Genomic DNA, 22547 nt, shown 5'->3' on the forward strand with positions numbered 1-22547 from the left:
ATGGCTTGATAAGAAGATCAATGCTGCAAAAGGAGATGAAGTGAAAGGTAGCAAACAAAGCTTTGGAAACAGGATTGTTTCCATCGAGATCAGGGGTGGGGAACAATGGCCCTTTTATGACTTGTGGACTTCAATTCCCAGAATTCCTGAGCCAGCCATGCATGTCCACAAGTTATAAAAGGGCCATTTCCCCCAATCCTGATCTAGACAAACAAGGGACCACTTTGTTCTTGCTGAAACAGGAGTGACTTTTGTTTTGGTAACCTCTCCAAATGCCCCAGCACTTTCCAACTCTTTCCACAAAGTTTGTTGTACAGGTTGTCCTTGACTTACAATAGTTCCTTCAGTGACCATTCAAAGTTACAATGGCACTGTAAAAGGTGACTTATGACTATTTTCCACACTTATGACCATTGCAACATCCCCATAGTCATGTGATCAAAATCCAGATGATTGGCAACTGGTTCATATTTATGACAGTTGCACTGTCATGGAGGTCATTTGATCCTCGTTTTGCAACTTTCGGACAAGTGAAGTCAATGTGGAAGCCAGATTCACTTAACAACTGTGTTACTAACTTAACAACTGCACTGATTCAGTTAACAAATGTGGCAAGAAAAGTCATAAAATGGGGCAAGGATCACTTAACTAATTTCTCACTTAGCAACATAAATGTTGGGCTCAGTTGTGATCGTAACTCGAGGATTATCTGTACATCCTTCCTTTTGCCACAGCAAAGGAAAGAGCTCAGGAGCTAGAAAAGTGGGATAAGAATGAGGTCAGTCCTCTTTTGTCATTCTCCTTTTGTGTGTGTGTGTGTGTGCGTGCCATCATCCACTTTGATTTCACTCTATTGTCCTATCTTTGTTCTTCTTCAAACCATGTTTTTATTTGTAAACTCATATGGAAGAAAGTAATTATGCTGAAATTACAATGTCCCTTGTTTCCTATGCATTTTTCAACAGTGCTTTAAATACACACACACACACAGTACACACATATATTACCTTCCAGAACCTCACTGGCCTTATTTCTTTTTTGTCCTTCTCTGTAATAGCTGAGTGGAATATTACATTTATATGACACCTTATGTGAAATCCTTAATATTATCGTATCTTTAATGCAAAGCACGAGAGAGTAACCTCGGTTAGCGAGGTCTGGAAGTAGGAGAATATTTCTGCTTCTGTTCGTGTTCCTGTGTATTCTTTCTATCAGCTGCTACTGCTGGATGCAATACCGCAGCTCAGTACCACGGAGAGCAACATAAAGAAGCCCGCAGTAGCTCAATTTTAACTCCACAAAAAGGGCCGTTTTTCTATATTCAGCAATGGGAGAGATGGAAAGGAAAATATTTTCTTGGTATGGAAAGCCTTAGAATAAAGGGATCAGACACTAGTTACTAAGTCCTTCAACAGGAAATTGGAATAAAAGACAATCAAATAAAATTGAAGAGGGGAGTGGTACAAAGTTCTTCAAACATCTGTGAAAGCCATCTAAGGTCAAGCAAGTTTCTGGATGGCTGGAACCACATACCATACCAGTCTCTAAACCCAGATTGGAGAGTTTACCATGGTTTAACATTATACAATGGTTCCTACAATATGCTAAGGTAATAGCTGGATTTGTGCAACAATAGCTGGATTTGTGCAACAATGAAAGCTTTTAGCCTGATCTAGGGTACTGTGAAAAGCTAGTTGTTGGGTGGTTGTACTGGGATGAAAGAAGACTTCTGAAAAATTAAGACTTCTGAACTTTCAGAAATGAGGGGTTGCATCTAGTCTTCTGGGAATGTGAGGAACCTAATGAGATATGTTGAGATTCTCAAGCAAGACAAGATGGAAATATGTGTAATCATCTTACGCGAATCCAAACTATTCCACATATTTGTTGATTTAAAGCAGAAAGAAATGAGTTGCAGGGTTCTGAATTTGAGGAAAGTTGTTCTTTCTGAGTCTTTAAAGTAGCAGCAAAGAAGGATCATGGAGGGGAAAAAAAGAATGACATTGTCAAGCACTATGCTGTGCAGTGGAATTGGAATGGGGAGAAAGGACTAGGAGAAGTGAATTAATATGACTGGCTTTTAAATTGGGGAAGTGGGATAAAGTGGTCTGAGGGATGAGTTAAAATCCCGACAGATTCTTTTGGAAAGATTTTGAATAGTAGGACAATAAAATATGGAGAGCTTGCAGTGAGGACTGGGAAGGACGCCAGTCTTGCAGGTCAGAATGGTGATCATGAACTGAATTCAGAAAGTTGTGGAAGTAAAATGGAGACTGCTAAATTCAGACAAAGGTGTTGGATGTCAAGACTTGTGGGTTCACTGAGTGAGGAAGTGTATAGCTAATGTGCTGGGAGAACCAAAATGCCTCTTGAGCCCTTCACTGCAATAAATAAGAATAACTGGTTCTTGCCAATGTTTGGAATCTATTTTCTTTCTGCAGTCATTATTCACAAGCATCATTAAAAGCCTTTTTAAAACCCTCTTATTTATCTCCTTTCACATCCTTCCTCCTTTACATTCCCTGAGAAATTGAACGAGAAATTTTGCACCTCTGTTTAATCATGCAAGGAAGATTACAATAGAAAAATTAATATAAAAGAGAATGCAGTGGGGTTGTTCAGGATTTGAAAAACAGAGAGAAGGGAGATATATATGGTCATGGGAGTTGGGGCACCCCTATAGACCCCAAAGATTTGCTTTTTCTTTCAGAGTTGAGAATTTTTTAAAAAAAATATATGATGTTGTCAATGAACCTGAGGCAGAGAAGCAGAAATAAACTTAGTTAAAAATACATAATTTTAGCTCCGGTAGCTCTTATTCTGCTGGATGAGTGCTAGTATTTTGAGTGCCTCAATTACTCTTAGATCAAAGTACAACTTCAGAACTAAATATATAGGAGAAATATATCAGGTATGAATTCTAACTGCAGGTCTATGTTAAAGAGAAAGAGAACCTTGAGTCAAGCTAGTTAGCAATGATTTGGATATAGCTTGTTATCACCATCTTCCTGATTTTTTTTCGAACTTTCCAGTGCAAACTGCAGCTCTGGAATTTCTTAGTGGTCTCCCACCCAAATACTATAACTAGGTGACTCTTTATTTTCTTTCAGATCAGCCAAGGTCAGCCAGGTACTGCAGAGGGGGAAATAACTGAGTTTTTTTTTATGATGCTAAAATTAGTGCTGGCTTCCTTATTTTAGTCAAAAGTGCAGATCTACTGTAAATAAAGAACCCCACTATTCAACAGTTGTAATATTAGGAAAAGATAACTGTCCGCATTTGTTTTCCATCATGCACATTTCCTGGCATATTGGATGACCTCCCCCTCCTCCTTCTTTAGCAAGTCCTCCATTTAACAGGAAACAGATTTGTTCTGAGATGTGTTCTGATTTTGTGTCCTCCATTTCTGTTCCCCTTTTCCTGTCCTCTTGCGCATATATCTAATAAAGTTTAAAAATGGCATATACCGTATCCTGAAAAAAACCCCAAAGAATATCTTAAAGATGATCATGGTCAATTGATTTGGGAAGGTGTTAAAGGGGATCTTAAGGCTATTTAATTTGTGTTGTTTTCTTCAGTCACTGTTTTGTTACTGTCATTCTATTCACATGTGATTTGTTAAGGTGTGACTAGCTTCTAATTTTTTTACCCCCATCAATTAATCAACTCTCTTTAAAGTCTTCAGGGCACCCCAAAAAGTTTTTGTTGATGAAATGATATAGATGAACTTATGCACATTTTGATGGTGAACTAGACTCTCAAATTATCTATCATCCATAACTAAGAACTTAGTTCTGCAGTATAAAAGCAGTTACCAATTTTTGAGGTCCCAACAGCTATAGTTAATGGATATGGGGAAGGATATAAGATCACTAGAGAAGTATGAGTATATACAACCCTGTAAATAACTAAGATCGGGTAGGATACAAATTTAATGTATTATTATGATGATGATTGGTAGCACAGCCAGCCAGTTTAGACTGCATTTGGCATTTTTGCCCACCTATTCAGTCCTTCCCAAGAATCTGGGACAGGCAGATATTGTTGTTTAATAATATTAAAATTATTGTCACAGGATGTAATCAACTGATGATGATTTCGTCAATTTTGGTGGTATTCAAGTGATGCTCCAGATGTTTTGAAATTGCACCCAAGGTGCTTATTACTGTTGGTGGTATCTTTGTTTTCTTTTGCCAAGTTGTTTTTTTTTTATTTTTATTATTATTATTATTATTATTATTATTATTATTAGGATTACATCCGACATTTCCTGTTTATTTTAAAGAGTATGAAAAAGGTTATACTACATTTTCTATACATTCTTCAGCTCAAAAGGGAGATAAACTAAACTGGAACCTGCAAGGAAAGATAACTTGAGAGGTTCATGCCATCTTGCACTGAGTTGTCCATGCACAGTGTGGAGGAAATGCAATCTCTGGAGCCGTGAGATTTTTTTCCCTATGTGTATGTCTTCATTTTATGAAAACAAACATTTATATTCTGGAGAAGAAAACTTTGACAATAACACTAATATTGTTATTGTTATACTTTTTACTGAGAAGAAAATCCAACTGCGTATATGGGATTTATTTTCCAGTAACATGCTTATATTTGCAATACACAGCCTGTGATTTAATTCAACTGGCATAATATGCTCTATAATCTATTCCCTTATCCACATTATTGGAAGTATATATTTACTGAAGTAATTCTGGGGCACACGTGATATAAATAACAGTTTGTCTATATTCTTTAAAGGAATTTTAAAAATTTGAGAATTGAACACTGCCTGGAAGGAAAGAAAAAGAAAGAAAGAAAAAGAAAGAGAAAGGAAGGAAAGAAGGAAGGAAGAGGAAGAAAGTAGTTAAGACAAAGGTGAGAAACTACATAAACAGATGAAAAACTTGATAATTGGAGGGGATGAAGGATCCATATACAGATATGCTGTCTTTATGAGCTGCCTAAGAGTTCTCTTCATGTACACACTCAACTTTTCAGCATTCCAGCTGTTAGATGCAGCTATCCAATCAGCGTTATCAAACATACCGTTTTGAAGTTCCATCCTGCCTTTGCATTGCCGTAAAATATCCATCATGGTTCTTAGAGGGAAACTCACAAATGTGGATTTGGATAGACCTTTTACAGAAGAGTTTGGTCTACCTGACTAACCTCTGTTCTGCTCCTTTAGCTAGTTGTCTACCTGTTCTTTCTAGCCCGCCTCTCTTTCTTTTCTTTTTACCATGTCAGAAAGTTGGTGCAAGGGGTGGGTGGGAGAAAGACAGAAGAAATGCTAAATGGGCCACTTAAATAATTTCTGAAGCCTTTTTCTGTAGGCTTTTCATGCTGATATATTTCAGGAACAGTAGGCTAGGCAATGCAAAGTTTCCTTTCACAGTCTTCAGTAGGTATTAATATCTTAATCCCATTATTTTTCTTGGTTGGGTGAGTTGGGTGGGGGGGCTACCAAAACTGTAAATCAAATCTTTTTTAAATGCAGTGAGAGGGAGGACAGTATTGTACAAAAGAGGGTCATCTCTAGTCCCCCTCCATTTATGAAAACTCCTGACTTGATGCCCGCCCAATGCAGCACCAGCTCATAATCTAGGCTCCTACCATCCACAACTGTGGCCCCCTTCCCGGTACTAAAATTCCTGCTTTCTCTCTTCATCTTCCTTCCCACTGCAACTTTTCCTGGCTGTGCTCCCAACTGTGTGGGGGAAGAAGGAGGGGGGGGATCGATGAGGATATCTGACAGTGTTTGCAGCTTTGAGACCCACTGCCTGGGACGGAAGGAGGAGGGGGCAGAGAGGGAGGGAAGCTGCCACAGGCTGCCAAATGCCTGCTTTGCACTGCAAACTATGGGGTTTCCACACTGCACTGCGGTGCCCCCTCCCCCCCCTGCTCAACCTGCTGTCTCTGCAGTTCAGAAGACAGCAAAGCTTTTAATATACAAAAAAGGGGACTGGGAAGGTGAGGGTCCTTGTCAGCAGCAGCAACTTGAGTTCCTGTGCAAAACTGTTTGATGGAGGGGTGGGTTGGGGGTGTTCACTGCATAGAGAGAGGAGGCAAGGAAGCCAGCCAGCAGGCAAGCAGAGCAAGGAGTTCTGAACTGCAGTGTTTGGAAATGGAGTGGGGGGGTCACTTTGAGGAACATTGTTTCAGCTTAGAGGAGTGATGAATCCAGAACTGCAATGCTGAGGAATGCTAGAGTTTCTCTCTGGTTGTGTAAAGGATTTTCATGTGTCTAAAGATTTAAAGACCTTAGAGATTGGCCTTGGGGCAATGGGTATGTGAGAGTGAGGGGCTCAAACTTTTGTGTGGGATGGGAGGATTTTAAGAAGGGAAGATATATCTGATAGCAACCGTGAGGGAAGGCAAAGAGAACACAAATGAGAGCGGAAAACCTCCGTGTGGGGAGCAAGGAGGAAAGAGTTTGTAATGGGCTAGCAGCACCTCCTGCCGGGAACTAAGACATTCTCTCTTAACACTGAGAAGCTAGTCATAACTCTGGAGCATGCGTATTAGGGCCCTCCTGCCGCTACACATTACTACTTTCATTCACACATTTATGTGCTGTGGTATTCAACTTAGGGGCTTCGCTCCCCACCATATATTTGACAACCTATTTCTGCTGCCTCACACAATCCTCATATTATCTCTGTGCTTCTCAGTGATTCCCCCCCCCCACACACACACTTCTCTCGTTCCCACCCTTGGCCTTTTGCACACTTTCCCCAAAACTCAGATAACCTTCTCTCTCTCCACTGTAGGGCACACAATCATCCAGCCCCAAGCTCCAACCTTATTTCCTTGACACAAGAAGCTTGGGTTAATTTTCACTGCCAAATCCATTACTTCTTGCTCTGCCCTGCTGGGGTAGATATCTGCTCTGTTCCCCAATTCAGTATCAGATATTACCCTAATCTGATGTTCTCCAAATGTGTTCAGACTACAGTTCCCATTGTCCCAGGTAGCCTGTTCATGAAGCTGCGTGGGTTATGGGAATTGTGGTCTAACTTCTTTAAAGGCTTCTAGATTGAAAAAGAATGTCCTGATCAATTGCTCACTTTCTGGGCATGTCCTTTCCATGTTATTTGTCCAAATTTGTGCATGAGATACATCTGGTGCATCCTCCCCCTCCTAGAATGATTTCACTCCCCCCCTCACTCAGCGCCACTCACACCTCTGAACTGGCACATCCTTCCATCCATATCAAGTGCTGCAGGTATAGATTATACCTTTAGGAGCGTATTTTGTCTGTTACTTACTGCTCAATCAGCACTTGAAAGAAGTTAGCAAATCACTGAATGCCTACCCCTACCGTTTATCCCAAGCAGCCCCCTCTGTTTTTTTCACCTCTTCTGACACATCAACACACACACACCCCTTCTCCTAAGAGTGCAGTTTCAAGGTTCAAGGACAAGTGAGGAAGATGCTGTGGCAAGGGGGTGGGATTTGTAAGCGGAAAGGCCCGCTTGTGGAGAGAATCAAGATTCAATTACAAAATCAAACAACAGTTGTAGCTTTTTTCATGGGCCATTTCTCCAGCTCACTTTGGAACCTGAGCTAGTTGCAGAGTGTATACTTTACATGGCAATGCCAAATTATGAACACGGGACTTGATTTTGGTGCTTGCCTGAAAATTCTACAGCACCCTCCCTGAGTTTGGTATCCTCCAACTCTGTTAGGATTGCAACCTAAGAATTCCTCTGGATTTTGTGGTGTCAATACATCAGTGCAATTCTGGCACCTGCAGTCTTAAGGTGTTAATACATGTGGAGAATACCAAGTTGGAGAAGGCTGTCCTAAGAGCTATTATTACTCTATGGACATTTTTGGGCTACCTGTCGCTAGGACTATAGGCGCTAGAACTATATTCAAGTTAAGACTATTTGGAAGAAGGAGTAGGATTTCCATCCTTTTACCCAAGCTGACATTAATCCCATGTCTCTCTTTGTGACACTAGTCCTATCGAATGTGCTACATTTTCTTCTAGAATGTGCTACACCAAAGATAACCCAACACATCTGTCTCCTCCTCCTCCGAGCCTCTCTTGCACCCGGTTGTCTCTTCTATGGTCTACTTTTATAACTGTAAAATCCTAGGGGGTTGCTCATTTATTTTGTCACCAAATTGACAGAATCACAGAAGAATCAGGCTCAGAGCCTATTTCCCCCGAAATGATTCTAAAGGATGGGGGGGGGTCTTTGGAAATATAGATGGGAAAGACCACACATGTGGAAGGAGAACACTTTCCTAGCAGGACATTCTCCAGATGTGTTGAATTCAGCTACGCTTCCACCAGCCCAGCCCACCCTCAAAGCAGTCATGCTAGATGGAGCAGGGGAGAGGACAGGACCTCTAAGGAGACCTGTCTGGAGGGGACCGTAACCCCCACCCCGCCCACCCGCCTCCTTCGGACTCACCCGGGCCATCTTGGAGGAGTAGGGGTCTTCGAAGAGCGCCCAGACCTTGGGCTGCCAGCTGGACCACCAGCCAAGCTTGCGCCCGTCCTCTTGCAGGCAGAGGCGCTTGAGGTCGCCGCTGTCCTCATCTTCCTGGCTCTCGGGGGTCTCGAAGCTGTCCAGGGCTTCCTCGGCGTCGCGGTGCTGCCGGTAGTTCATCCAGCAGCAGGCTTCCACGTCTGTCTCATCGATGCCCCAGAAAGCCAGCTCTTCCTCGAAGAGCGGTCCGCAGACGTCGGCGGGGCAGTGGAGCTTCCCGGTGCGGTAGTAGTTGAGCACGTAGGCGAAGACCTGCGGGTGCCGGTCGAAGAAGAACTCGTCGGCTTTGGGGTCGTAGTCGAAGTTGCTGCAGGCGTCCGGCTCAGTGAGCCAGGACAACCGCGTGCCCGGCAGGGTCTTGAGGGTGCTGCGGTAAGTCTCATGCCGGATGCCGCCCACGTTGATGACGATCTTGTCGTTGTCTTCGTTCCGGCCCATCTCCCCTTTCAAACATGACTTGGACGGCGGCTTGTTCCCAGACTTGCGCCCGCGGAAAGAGGAGACGCACACTGAGCTCAGCATCGGGGGCGCGGGCCGGACCGGGCCGGCGGGGGGGGAGCCGCCCCCGAGGCTGGGCAGGTGTCAAATCAGGGGACGAGGCGTCATCGCGGCCCCTCCTCCTCCTCCTCCTCCTCCCGCTCCCGCTCCCGCTCTTTCTAGACGGGGCGGGCGGGCAAGCGAGAGGAGGGAGTCCGCGGCTCAGCGCCCGGCTCTGCAAAAGAGAGAAAGGAAGGGACAGGGAAGGTGAGTGCGGACGCTGCTCCGCCACCCTAACTCCCCCACCACCATCCGCCGCTCGGGATTTCTCCCCCTTCATCCCGCCTGTCGCCTCCACTGTCCCCTCCATCCACCCACTCCGAGCGCGCCACCTGCACCCCTCGCCCTCGGCCACCGCCGACCCGTCTTTTTTCGGTGGCCAGCCTGGCCCACTCTGGTCTGCTGTGCTCCCTTCCTCAATCCGCGCTTTCCCCCGTCCCCGTTCCTATCCCACTCGGAATCCCTTCTGCGGAAAGCTGGTGACCTCGACGGGGACCCCCGCAGCTTCCTTGCGCGCTATCCTGCCAACATGCCGCTCCATTTCTGGCGCAGCTCTGTCCCTTTGCAGGTCTCCCTCAGCCCTCCGAGGCCCCTTCATTTCAACTCTCTCTCACTTTTGCCTCCTTCCTGCAGTCTCCTCTTCGATCTTCTTTTCTTCCTTCCTTCCTTCCTTCCCCTTCCTTCTTTCCATTAAGTATTTTCACTGATTTCTTCCCTTCTTCCCTTTTTCTTTTTCATTTGCTCTTTTTATTCATTTCTTCCTTCCCTCTTTTCTTTTCCATTCAGTCTTTTCCTTCCTTCCTCCTTCCTTCCTTCCTTCCTTCCATCCATCCATCCATCCATCTTGTGTCCCCCCCCCCCAAGCCTTCTAAAGATTTTCTCCTTTTCCTCTGAAGCTGTTACTGGTTTCCTCTTTGCCAGCATGTATTTCCTGTCCTGGTTCCTACCCTACATTTCCCAGCCCCCTTGCCTGGTTCCTTCATTTCCCACAACCACATCACTTTCCCTGCCTTCTGTCTTCTTTGTGTTCTTCTTCTTCTTTCACTCCTTCTTAGCTCTGTCCAGCATTCCTTCATTCTGGGTGGTGGGAATCACTTGAGGAAATGCTTTCCTGAAGGAAAGAGAGGAACCACTGGGGTCTTCCTCCTAAGAGGCAGGTAGGTGGAAGAGCAGCCCAAGGCAAAAGATACCCTTTGCCTGAGCAAATCTTCCCTTCTCCCCACCTTTTCTTCCATTCCCTGCTTCACTCAGCCCTCCAGGCATCAAACTTTCTACTCATCTCCTTCATTTCCATTTTCTCTCCCTCTCTGTCCTCCTTTCTTTCTTTGGCTTCCCCTCTTTTTGGGCCTCTCCCTCTTTTCCTTTTTCCAGCTCTTCCTCTCTTTAGAATGTGCTGCTTAGCCTGCACTGCCCTTCCGCTGCCTTTGTCCATTTCCCCATTCATCTCTCAGGTTCCCTGTCCCCTCCGTCCCTCCCTCCCCTTTCCTCCCCCCCCCCAACATCTTCCCCTTATTGAGCCACTTTTCAGGGTTCCTTTTCTGCTTCTTCTTCAGTTCTTCTCCCCCTTCCAAGAGTTGCCAATTTTTTCTGTGCCCTTTCTCTGCATTGCTCTCTGGTTGGCTCCGGAATAACACTGCCCTGGCTCACACTATTTGCTGATTGAGCGGCCCTTGTCGCTGCCTTAAGCAAATGCTTTGGTTTTGTTTCCAGGCAGCCATCCACAGCAGAGCTGTTACTCTACCTCTGCCCAAGTTCTTGGTCCCTCTGTGACCAACCCATCCACCCTATTACCACTGCTTTGTTTCTCCTATGAATGACCAGATTTTCCTTGAAGCTCTTAGCATGGAGTTTTCCAGATAATCTTCACTGGCTAGGTGCACCCAACATGCCTAAGCAGTTAAAAGCTGCACTATGTGCTAAGCCTAATTCAAGAAATCTTAGCTGGGATTTTTAATATGTTATGAAAACTCAGCTTGCTTAGTTAATTTATGATCTGGTGAATTGTGCAAATCCAGAAAATTGATTAATTCAGTAACCAGGTTATGGGTTGTGTGAATCCAGCCACTAGCTACATGTTATAGTCATTTCAGTCTTCCTTCAGTGGCCTTTTTGCAATTGTTCTTTTGTCTTCTTACCTTTTTTCTACCTGTACTTTCCCTACAGAGGAAAGTATTGGCTGGCTCTTATTGTTCCTCACAATGGGTCAAATTGCACCCCCAATTCTTCTTGGATCCTCATTCTATCCAAGACCCATGTATCCTTGCCCTTGACCCCTTCCTTTGACCTCTCTCATGACCTCTGCTTCTATTTCAAATCTCGCTGCCTCAGAGATCCTCAATCTCTTATCTTTAGGTCTTCCCTCCTTCCCTTCCTCTATATATTGGTTTTGACTATTTTTTTTCAAAGATTCCCTTCTATATGTACCTCAAAAATCCTCAAATCACAGCCCTGCAGTGTCCTAGTCTTTTGTCAGTGCAGCCATCTTTGCATTCCAACACATCTCAGAACTTCCAGGAAAAACACTTTCTCCCTACTTTTCTTCCTATATGTTTGTGTATTTTTGTGTGTAATGTACCTCAGGACTAGAAGAGTGTTGGCATGGCTAGGAATGAGGACTTCGTTATACTTACTGGATTAAAGAAGTCAAGATAACAAGGTGGGGTGAAAAGAGAGGAGGGACATCAGAAAGTTTGTATGAATGTATGTATGAGTGCAAGCTGTATTCTTAGACAATTTCTCTTGGCCTGAATTGGCTTCTGTCCCGTCCCCCCCAGGTTTATATAACCTTTCCTTTTATTTTATACATTCTCTATTGTGAGTCTAAAGCAGTGCTTCTCAACCTCAGCATGCTTGCTGGGGAGTTCTGGGATTTGAAGTCCATGCATCTTAAAATTATCCATGTTGAGGAGCATTGGTCTCCAACCTTGGCAACTTTAAGACTTGTGGACTTCAATTCCCAGAATTTGCTGGCTGAGGAATTCTGGGAGTTGAAGTCCACAAGTCTTAAAGTTGCCAAGGTTGGAGACCCCTGGTCTAAAGGCACATAATGCAAACCCCATAATGCAAGCTTGAGAAGTATTGATCTAATGGCACATAATGCAAAGCTGGGCACATCTGGAACTACTCATTACCTAGAAGGAAGGATGCCTGGAATTCAGGTCCATATTCACTTGAAGACCAGTGTTGGATTTTGGGGTCTTTGAAGATCAGTTGGGAGGAAATGAGGAATTTTAGCCAATGGATGTTTAAGCAGACTATATTAAACCTGCATCTATAAGACCTCAGCAGTAAGATGTTTGCAAAATGTCTCTCAGACATGATCCTGCATTTTGTTCAGAAGTAAATTCTACTGTGTTTAATGGAATTGTTCCATATCAGTTCATAAGGCTGCAGCTCTCTTATTTTGAGAATTAGGGAAAGTGTTTTCTAACAGGCTTTCACCCAAAGGGATATACAACGTTTAGGAATAGTTTTTTTAAAATGTAAGCTTATATATTGCTTTTCGTCTCAGCACCAGCAAGGCAGTAACCTCAATGTGTGAATAAGCTATAATATATAATAATATATATATATATATAATATAATATATATATATATATATATCATCACAGATTAAGTTTTCATATATTTGAAATGCAATGTCACCCCATGAACAGTTCACAAATTCAGCTGCTAAGCATCAAGTTTCTCTCTCATCAAGTGACCTATACCTAGAGGAGACCTAGTCTGACCAGTGACAATAAGGAAAAACATGACAATGCAATTAAATGGGTGCATATATACTGTCAATAACGTTTGTGCTGAGATTATTTTTGTTCAAGAGCCAGATGGGGAATATTGGTTGTATGAATACCAAAGGAGGGCAAAAAAGGCTGGAGTTTCACTAATTGCTGTTCCTTTTCTCATGGAGTAATTGTCCACGTACACACAAATGTATGCTCATATGTACCTGAGTTTAGGTATTTGTAAAGGGAATGTAAGCTTGTGTGTGTGAATTAAGTCTCAAGTGTTCCTAAATCAACATGGCATGTAATGGCTTGCTCAAGGAGTAAAAATGCACAGGGAACAGATCTATAAAAACAACATGCAGGAAAGTAAATGGCTATCCCAATTTTGAGCCTGTCATTTAGGACATAACTAAATTCCTAATGAACTGTTCTCACCAAGAGTGAGTTTTAGATGTTGGATTCCAGCTTTTAAAATCCAAAATCCAAAATCCAAAATCCAAAATCCTGCACTTTCCATTTCAAAGTTAGCATTTTTTATAGTGTGTACATGTTTGAAATACATTTGCCATTCCAAATACAGTGAAAGCTATAATCTGCTCCCTAGTATATTTCCAAAATCAAAATATATAAATATTTTAGGAAGGATAACCGAGAAAGAGGAAAGGTATAAGATGAAGCATTCAGATTAATTGCCGTTCCAGTTATGCTCGTCATTTCCAGCTGTTACGGTCACTGGAGTTTTGCAAGAGGTTGGAAGTATTCCACTGAGATAAAGCTGGCTTGAAGGACGTGGAAATAGGAGGAGCCAGCTTCTAAACCCCTCCACACAGAAACATCTTCAGAATTTTATTATTCAGATCTGCAACCTGTTCAGCCTGATGTAGACAGCAATGCCTAAGGAATCTAGCTAGGATTCCTGCTAAGTATATTCAGATAGGATTGATTTGCCAATTTACTCAATGGCAAATTCTTACAATTTGCCTTCATCCTAAGCTTTATTGGGAAAAACTGGATGAAAATTTATTTGTTATCATTTTAAAATATAGTTAATTAACACATTACTAATATCCTGAATTGCTTTTCTATATGTCTGTTCAAAGGTGAAATTTTCTGGTTTTGGATGCAATTTAATTTTTCATAATTACAGATGAAGGCAAAATGCAAGGAAGTTAGCAACAACCTCATGTGAATTTGGAATAAGCGTTCCCAAACAGAAAGATAGGTTATAAATTGAAATAATACTAATATTAATAAAGCACATGTAGCTAGCAATGGTGCATGGCTATTTTCAAGGACAGGAGCCAATTTGTTATTTTTAAAGGCTTCCATTCCCTAATATTTGTGGGGCCATCTGGTTCTTACAGCTTTCTTTTTGTGCTTTCCTGTGAGGAAGTATGTCAATGTGATTGGCTTTTTCTTACAGAAATAATCGCACTCTAACTTCCCCCCTCTCTCTTTTCTCTCCCCACATTTTCTGCTCTACCACAACAGCAGAGCAATGGATAGCACACAAAACAAAAGCTGAGGACATCACCAACACATCATCATACAGGAATGCAATGACACCACCAAATTGTTGCCTATTTTTCATGTGCATCTATGCATGCAAACATTTCCCAATTGCTGACCATATTTTGGCATGGCAGTTTCTCTCATGTGCCAATTCCAATATACCTTGTTTCCCTTTGGAGTCATAATCCCAGGGATACACTTTCATACAGGCTGACCATTCAATCATATAAACCCTTCCTTCCTTCCTTCCTTCCTTCCTTCCTTCCTGCCTGCTTGCCTGCCTGCCTGCCTGCCTGCCTGCCTGCCTGCCTGCCTGCCTTCCTCAAAATATAATGGACTATGACTTCCATACTCCATACTTTCCAGACAGCAAAGGTTCTCCTAAACTGATGGGACTTGTAGTCCAGCATGTCTGGAGGGTCTGAAGTTGGGGGTGATTGAGCTATCCTTGAAATCATGGCCCATGCATTCACACACTGCAGTGCATAGATTAGACAAATCAAGATCTCTCCCTCTCCCCCCATCTCTCCCTCTCTCCCTCCCTCCCTCCCTCCCTATCTCCCTCTCCCTCTCCCTCTCCCTCTCTCTCTCTCTCTCACACACACACACACACAGATGTGAGCAGGCAAATAGCCACCAAACTGAAAACCAGACCTGTATCCTCCAGAAGATGGTAAAGCAGTAAGTATCAATAGAGCACAAGCCATCCTTGTCTTCTGTCTATTTTTAACATGCTGCTGTCCAGTCACAGGTGCTGAAACTCTCACTCCTCCCCCATCCTCGTCTCTGGCCCGATATGCTCTCTATGAGCTCCTTTTTCGGGGGGGAAAACAACCTGCACATATTTTGCCCCCCCCCAAACAGCTTTTTGACTAAAGTCACCCCCTCCCTTTGCCACCCAACAGAGAAAACAAACACACTGACACACACCAATAGAGCCACTAAAGGCCCATACTTACCTGCTAAACCAACCCTTTTGGCTTAGTGTTATTTTTGAGAGAGGGAGACAAAGACAGAAGGAAAGCCCGTGATGGAGGGAATTACCCCTATCTCTCCGCCAAAAATAAAATAATAAAAAAATAAAAATAAAAATCAGGGAGCAGGAGAGAGGTTATGGAATGCTTCCCCACCACCACCTTCTGGGGACTGAGATATCTCTGTAGCAGCGCAGAAGGATGGAGTCGATAATTGATGGTGTGGTGGGGGGAACAGGAGACGCAGGATGTTGCTGAACAGAGCCACTCTGTCTGCCTCTTCCCCCCACACACCTTGTGTGTTTCTGCTTCTTACCCCCCCTCCACCCCTGGTCTCCGGATGCAGGGCTGCGCCTTCTGGTACTGCAGACCCTGTGATGACATCACTACCTCTTAAGGTGGAATTTTGGGGCATCTCCTAGACTGTCTTTGGATTGGATTGGAAGTGGAGGAACGTTTCATTTTCTGTGATTGGGGAAAGCTGAGATTCGGAGAAGCACAACATAATTTTGCTCATAGGGAATTGCAAAAGAAATAAATAACACCCCACCCCCAGCTTTTCCACTTGTGGCTGCCACCAGAGATAAACAAGTGATTACTGGATGGGGAATAAATTTGGGACTACGGCTTGAAGTGCTATGTTCCCTGGAGCTGCCACATAAATATCCATCCATGCATCCATCATCCTTCCATGATTATTCTGAACTAGGTTATCTAAAGTTATGGTGCCTAGAAGGTAGCCTATTCTACTCTAAAAACATTAGAACCTTTTGGGAAAGTAAAGGTACATATGGTGAAAGTAGCCACCTTAAAGAGAAAGAAGGCTTAAATACTGGGGTGAGTTGGGGAGATTGTTCCTTAACTGCTGAACTGATGGTTATGGGGACATCCACAGACTAAGATATGATAGGGTTTGCTATATATAGGAAGAAGCTGACTTTTATTTGAGGTGTGCACTACCTTGCGGGAAACATAAAAAAACCTAACATGAAGGGACTACAATACTCCCATCTACGTGTTACTCTTAAGAGGACTGTTGTTCTTTTGAAACTGAGGCATTTTTCCTACATCCCAAGCATACTGTATGATCAGAAAACTCAACTTTCCTTCTGGTGGATTAAGTTGCACTCAGATGTTTGAGGATCAGTTGCTCTCTTTCTTCTCCCTACATCTCAGTCCAGACAATACTGAGAGGATTTTAAAAAAAAATCAATTCCAATCATCCAGAGTCATTGAGAAAAGATGGTATTAATCTATGGGGCATTAAAAGGCCACCCTTCTGGCATACATCCGATTTCTGTCATCATAACTAAAGTCTGTTCTAAAATCCATTGCCACTAACTGCTGAACATGCAAAACAAGCAATCATGGGAATTTTGCCCAGTGTGTCACAGGCTCTCCCAGCCCCAGAATTTCAACAATTTAGCAGGTAACCTATTAGATACAAGGCTGAAACTGGTTTCTTATTCCCAGATCTGAATATGACACGGTAGCTTCAAGACAACAAGAGGTTGCATAGGGTATTGATTAGGGGACTGCGCTGGACCACTCCCAGGAGATGGAGGTTGAAATTCACATCTAATTGTTATTCTCAATGGGTGAAATTTAGTCAATTGCTAATTATCAACCTAATCAACCTCAGCAGAAAAGAGGGAAGACAAGCTTTACTTATGTTCCTTGAAGGAAAGGCAGTATTTAAACTAATCAAGGAGAGAAGCAACCTAGAACTAAGAAGAAGTTTCCTGATAGTGGAACAATTTGCCTCCAGAAGTTGTGAATGCTCCAACACTGGAAATTCTTAAGAAAAGATTGGATGACCATTTATCTGAAATGGTATAGGGTTTCCTGCCTGAGCAGGGGGTTGAAATAGAAGACCTCCAAGATCTCTTTCAACTTTGTTGTTCTGTTCTGTTCTGTTCCATGTGAAGTTCTCCTTGAATCCTGATGTCCTTAGGGAGAAAAACAACCATGAAGTTCTAATAGCAACAATTTAAAAACAGTTGCCTTCTTCCAAAAGATAATTTGGACTCCCCAGTCTAGCCTTCACTTCTGATATTCCCCTGTAGTCTCCTATCCGTGTTTTAAGAATACCGGGTCCTGCTTAACTTTCAAGATTAGCTAAGGGCTGCCACCTACTGTAAATAAGAGCAACACATAAACAACCAACAACCAAATATTGGAAGAAACGGGATAAAAATGTAAGAATCAATGTCAGGACCTACCCATGTTGTGGCCAATTGGAACTAAAATGCCAGAAGTTCTCATTGCTTTCCAGATAGTGCCTTTTAAAAAAATGCTGTTTAAAAATTTAAAATAGCATTTAATATTTGCAGAAAGATGGAGGGCAACGGGGCAGGCAGCCATCAGTCTGCATGGCTTTTGAGAGGAAAGGTCTCAGCCTCTTGTGCTTACAATCTAAAGTGGAATGGAAGAGAAGAAATGGAGGAAGGGGAAGAAAACTTTGTTCAGCCTGGTTCCCTTTAAATCTCTCTTCCTTGGGCCTTTATGTCAGTGGCTGATGTGCCCAGAGCCATTGCCCATTTTTGTCCAATTTTAAATCAACAGCCTACCTCCTATCCTTCTGCCAGCATTCATGCCCACACAAAGATGCAAACATGATTGCATTTCCCCTCTCCCCCCTCTTCTCTTTTCTTCTCCCCTCCCGTACTCTCCCCTCCTTTCCTTTCCCTTTCCTTCCCCTCCTCTCCCCCTATCCCCTCCTCTCTTCTCCTCTCCCCTCTCCTCCCCTCCTTCTCTCCTCTCCCCTTCTCTCTTCTCCCTTCCTTTCTCCTCCTCTCCTCTTCTCTTGTTTTTCCCCTTTCTCCTTTCCTTTCTTTCCCCTGTTCCCTTTCTCCTGCCTTTTTTTTTTTTGCTCCCTGCTGAAGCATAGCACACAGTAACATATCCACTTTCTTTAGGAGATGTCCTGCCCTTAACCTTTTCCCCAGTGTTCTGTGCAACAGACAGTTTCATTTCACTCTATGCTTCAGAAAACAGCGGTCAGATGAAAAACATCTGCTCTCATTTTCTTCCTACAATGTATTTCTCCAAGTCGCACTGACTATGCCCTTCCATCATCACTTTTCAAAAAGAAAAAGAAAAGAAAGAAATAGGCAAGAACCCACAAGTCCTCCTCTCCCCCTTCACCACCCATCTGTTCTCCTTTGAAATCCCGTGAACTCAGCAATTATTTAGCCAGTATCTCAAAGAAGTGTCAACTACTTTAATTAAAGTTATAGTCCTGAGCAATGTGGGTAAAATGATTGGTGAAGCTCTTGGAAAAAACGTGTCGCTACTGCTGACAGCCCTTGCAAAGACCCACCTATGGTTACAAGACAACAGCAAAGAAATGTTTTCTGATGATCAAACAGGAATTCATAGAACAAACAAAACTACTGTACTTACAGAAATATTGCTATGCATGGAAATCTGAGCAACCCAGTTTGACTTTCTATTTTTCTGTTGCCTCTTTCCCTGTTGCCTTCTGGATGATGCTCTTTTTGTACAAAATATATATGAATTTTTTTTTTCACATGCAACTTAAGGCAGTAAATATAACTAATACTTGTCCCAAAGGTGCTTTTTCAAAAGGCAACTGGACTTTGTTTTTTCTTGAAGACATTTCAGTTCTTCTGAAGAAGGTTCTTAAATGAGAAGCAAAACGTCTTCAAGAAAAAAAAGAGGAATTATTGAGTCTGTCATCTGCACCTCTATAACTGTCTGGTTTAGTTCTGCAACCCAACAAGACAGACACAGACTTCAGAGGATAATTAGAACTGCAGAAAAAATAATTGCTACCAACCTGCTTTCCACTGAGGACCGGTATACTGCACGAATCAAAAAGAGGGCTGTGAAAATATTTACAGACCCCTCACATCCTGGATATAAACTGTTTCAACTCCTACCTTCAAAACGATGCTACAGAGCACTGCACACCAGAACAACTAGACACAAGAACAGTTTTTTCCCAAATGCCATTACTCTGCTAAACAAATAATTCCCTCAACACTGTCAAACTATTTGCTAAATCTGCACTACTATTAATCTTCTCATCGTTTCCATTATCCATCTCCTTCCACTTATAGAATAGAATTTTTTATTGGCCAGGTGTGATTGGACACACAAGGAATTTGTCTTGGTGCATATGCTCTCAGTGTACATAAAAGAAAAGATACGTTCATCAAGGTACAACATTTACAACACAATTGATGGTCAGTATATCAATATAAATCTTAAGGATTGCCAGCAACAAAGTTACAGTCATACAGTCATAAGTGGAAAGAGATTGGTGATGGGAACGATGAGAAGATTAATAGTAGTGCAGATTCAGTAAATAGTTTGACAGTGTTGATGGAATTATTTGTTTAGCAGAGTGATGGCCTTCGGGAAAAAACTGTTCTTGTGTCTAGTTGTTCTGGTGTACAGTCTCTATAGCGTCGTTTTGAGGGTAGGAGTTGAAACAGTTTATGTCCTGGATATGAGGGATCTGTAAATATTTTCACGGCCCTCTTCTTGATTCGTGCAGTATACAGGTCCTCAATGGAAGGACTTATGACTGTATGACTGTAACCTTGTTGCTTGTATCCTTACGATTTATGTTGATATTATTTCCTGATTGCTTATTCGTACCCTATGATTATCATTAAGTGTTGTACCTTATGTTTCTTGATGAATGTATCTTTTCTTTTATGTACACTGAGAACGTATGCACCAAGACAAATTCCTTGTGTGTCCAATCACATTTGGCCAATAAAAAATTCTATTCTGTTCTAAAAAAAACCAGTCCAGTTGCCTTTTGAAAAAGCATGTTTGGGAAAACCATAACCTGATGATGGGAATTTCCATAGACATCTAATAATTCTTCCTCCTATTTTACTCACAGCAACAACCATGTAAAGGGCATTGGGCTGAGAGAGAGTAACTGGCCAGGAGTCACTGTACAAATTTGCATGCCTAAAATGGGACTAGAACTCACAATCTCCTGGTTTCCAGGCTAACACCTGAACCACTATTATCCAACAAGGATTTGCGTTGTAACTAGGGCGTTCATTTAAAGGAAATAAAAATAAATGCATCTTCTCCAACTATAATTTCAATTGCCAGATGAACTTTGACATAGCCATATTCATCTTCCTACAGAATACATGCAAATAGAGTAGAATACAGGTAGTCCTTGACTTACAACCAGTCATTTAAACTGTTTAAAGTTATGATGGACCCCACTCAAAAGCTGCTTAGGACCCAATTTCAGAGTTATGTTATTGCCTTTGTTCGATCACATGAATTGGTTGATAAGGAAGTTACGCTTGATTTTACGATCTTTGTTAAGCAAATCTATGCAGTGAAGTGAATCATTTGGTCAGTAAGCAGATCTGGTTTCTCTTATTGACTCTGGTTGTGGAAAGCTGTCTGGGAAGATTGCAAGTGGCGATCACATGACCATTGGACACTGCAACCATCATAAATACATGCTGGTTGCCAACTGGCCAAATTTTGATCATGTGATCATGGGGATGCTGTGAAGGTCGTACATATGAGGATTGGTCATAAGTCATTTTTTTTCAGTGCCGTTCTAACTTCAAGCAGTCATTAAATGAATGGTTGTACGTCAAGGAGTACCTGTAAAGCACATTGGACTAGCGGTTAAGGCTCAAAACCAGGAGACTGAATTCTAGCCCTGTGTTAGGCATGAAAGTCAGCTGGATGACTTGGTGCCATCCAGGTTTTTTTTTCTGCTCAATGTACCTCTCAGTGTTGTTGTAGAGAAAATAGGAGGAGGAACAATATTAGGTTTGCTGCCTTGAATTGTATATGGAAAAAAAGGCAGGATAAAAATCTAAAGAATAAAAAATGCTGCCAGAACAGGGACCCTGTTAGGTGATCTCGCAGCCTAACATGTGCGCAGGATAGGGGCATCTTTGTTAAAAACCATAAAGGTAATGTAAAGGGATCTAAATGAAATAAGCAACATATTTATTCTGGAAAAGCAGAACAGAATATATGAATAACTTGGAGAAAACAAAGCCCAAAACCAGCACCCTAACTGGCCTGCTGGCTTTGCTGTCAATACAAGAAGTTTACACCAGGGTAAGAGGCTTAGAAGCAGGGGTGAAATCCAGCAGGTTCTGGTAGTGAAAATTTTGAGTAGTTTGGAGAACTGGTAAATACCACCTCTGGCTGGCCCCAGAGTGGGATGGGAACGGGGATTTTGCAGTAACCTTCCTCCAGGAGTGAGGAGGGAATGGGGATTTTGCAGTAACCTTCCTCCAGGAGTGAGGAGGGAATGGGGATCTTGCAGTATCCTTCCCCTGCCATGCCCCCATGCCACACCCACAGAACCGGTAGTAAAAAAAAATTGGATTTCACCACTGCTTAGAAGTTACCAAAAGCTTTCTCCCTCTGGTGGGAGCTTCAGCTGATTACTCAAGGAGCCACAGCTTGTCCGCTCCTTGCTGAAAAAAAGCTGCTAAACTTTCCTGTAGTTTCTGCCATGTCTAAAAGGCTTCAAGAGGGATTGTCTCCAATGCTCTACGCTCTGATGGCTCCGGAGCCAGGCGGAGAGAGAGCTATAAAAGCAATGTGCTTTCTGAGGGAAATGTGTGTGGATTTTGTGGCCAGGATAAGGGGGACATGCCACCATTCAGGGGGATCCAATGGTGAGGTCAATATGCTTCCATTTTCAGACGATAAAAACGTCTCTGTCTTGCAGCATCCAATTCATCTGATTCAGAGGTGATGTCTGACTGAAGCAAGTGAATGCTTCAAGCTGTTTTCAGCTGAGAGATGAGTCATCAGGAAAAGGGGAAAAAACGGAAAGTAACAACCCAACATAAAAATGCATAACTCATAGTCCTCCAGATGCTGAACCCTGAGATCCCAGAAGATCCAATAGCACAGAGAACAGTGAGGTGTGCTGGGAAAGCTAGATGTGAAAAACCAGGAGGACTATATGGACCATATCCTTTTCAATGCTTTCCTTACCTAATACACTCAAAATATTTGGAGAACTCCAATTACCTCAGCTGTTAATAAACTTGGAGGGCATGCAGTTGAGGAAAGAGAAGTCTCCAGAATTGAACTTAACTTACAACCTAAAACAGTTTTGTCATTTTTACCAAGTAATCCAAGCAAGAAACATGGCAAGATGAGTTAATTCCATTTTTTTGCAAGGCTACATTAACAGAATCTTATGTCCCGTTAAGTTAGGAAGGATTTTTTCTGAACTTGTTCCTCTGCCTAGTGTGCAGGTGTTGGCTTCCGTTTCCTTTATCTGATCATTTCCTAGCTACAGT

The 22547-nt window shown here is 42.6% G+C and overlaps 1 protein-coding gene and 1 long non-coding RNA gene across 2 annotated transcripts in view; one reads left to right on the forward strand and one right to left on the reverse strand.

The window, feature by feature from the left end:
• LOC131198463 (potassium voltage-gated channel subfamily C member 1-like) overlaps positions 1–9026 on the reverse strand; it is a 49335-nt gene extending 40309 nt beyond the window's left edge. Inside the window, exon 1 of the mRNA XM_058183134.1 lies at positions 8427–9026. Within this exon, the coding sequence (XP_058039117.1) occupies positions 8427–9026 (600 nt within the window). The remainder of the gene's footprint in view (positions 1–8426) is intronic.
• The window catches only part of LOC131198465 (uncharacterized), a 62676-nt gene that overhangs the window by 37579 nt on the left and 2550 nt on the right, over positions 1–22547 (forward strand). The window contains exon 2 of the long non-coding RNA XR_009155091.1: positions 4759–4875. This is a non-coding gene — a long non-coding RNA (uncharacterized LOC131198465). The remainder of the gene's footprint in view (positions 1–4758; positions 4876–22547) is intronic.

Source organism: Ahaetulla prasina, chromosome 4 (assembly GCF_028640845.1).
Source record: "Ahaetulla prasina isolate Xishuangbanna chromosome 4, ASM2864084v1, whole genome shotgun sequence".
NCBI lineage: Eukaryota > Metazoa > Chordata > Lepidosauria > Squamata > Colubridae > Ahaetulla > Ahaetulla prasina.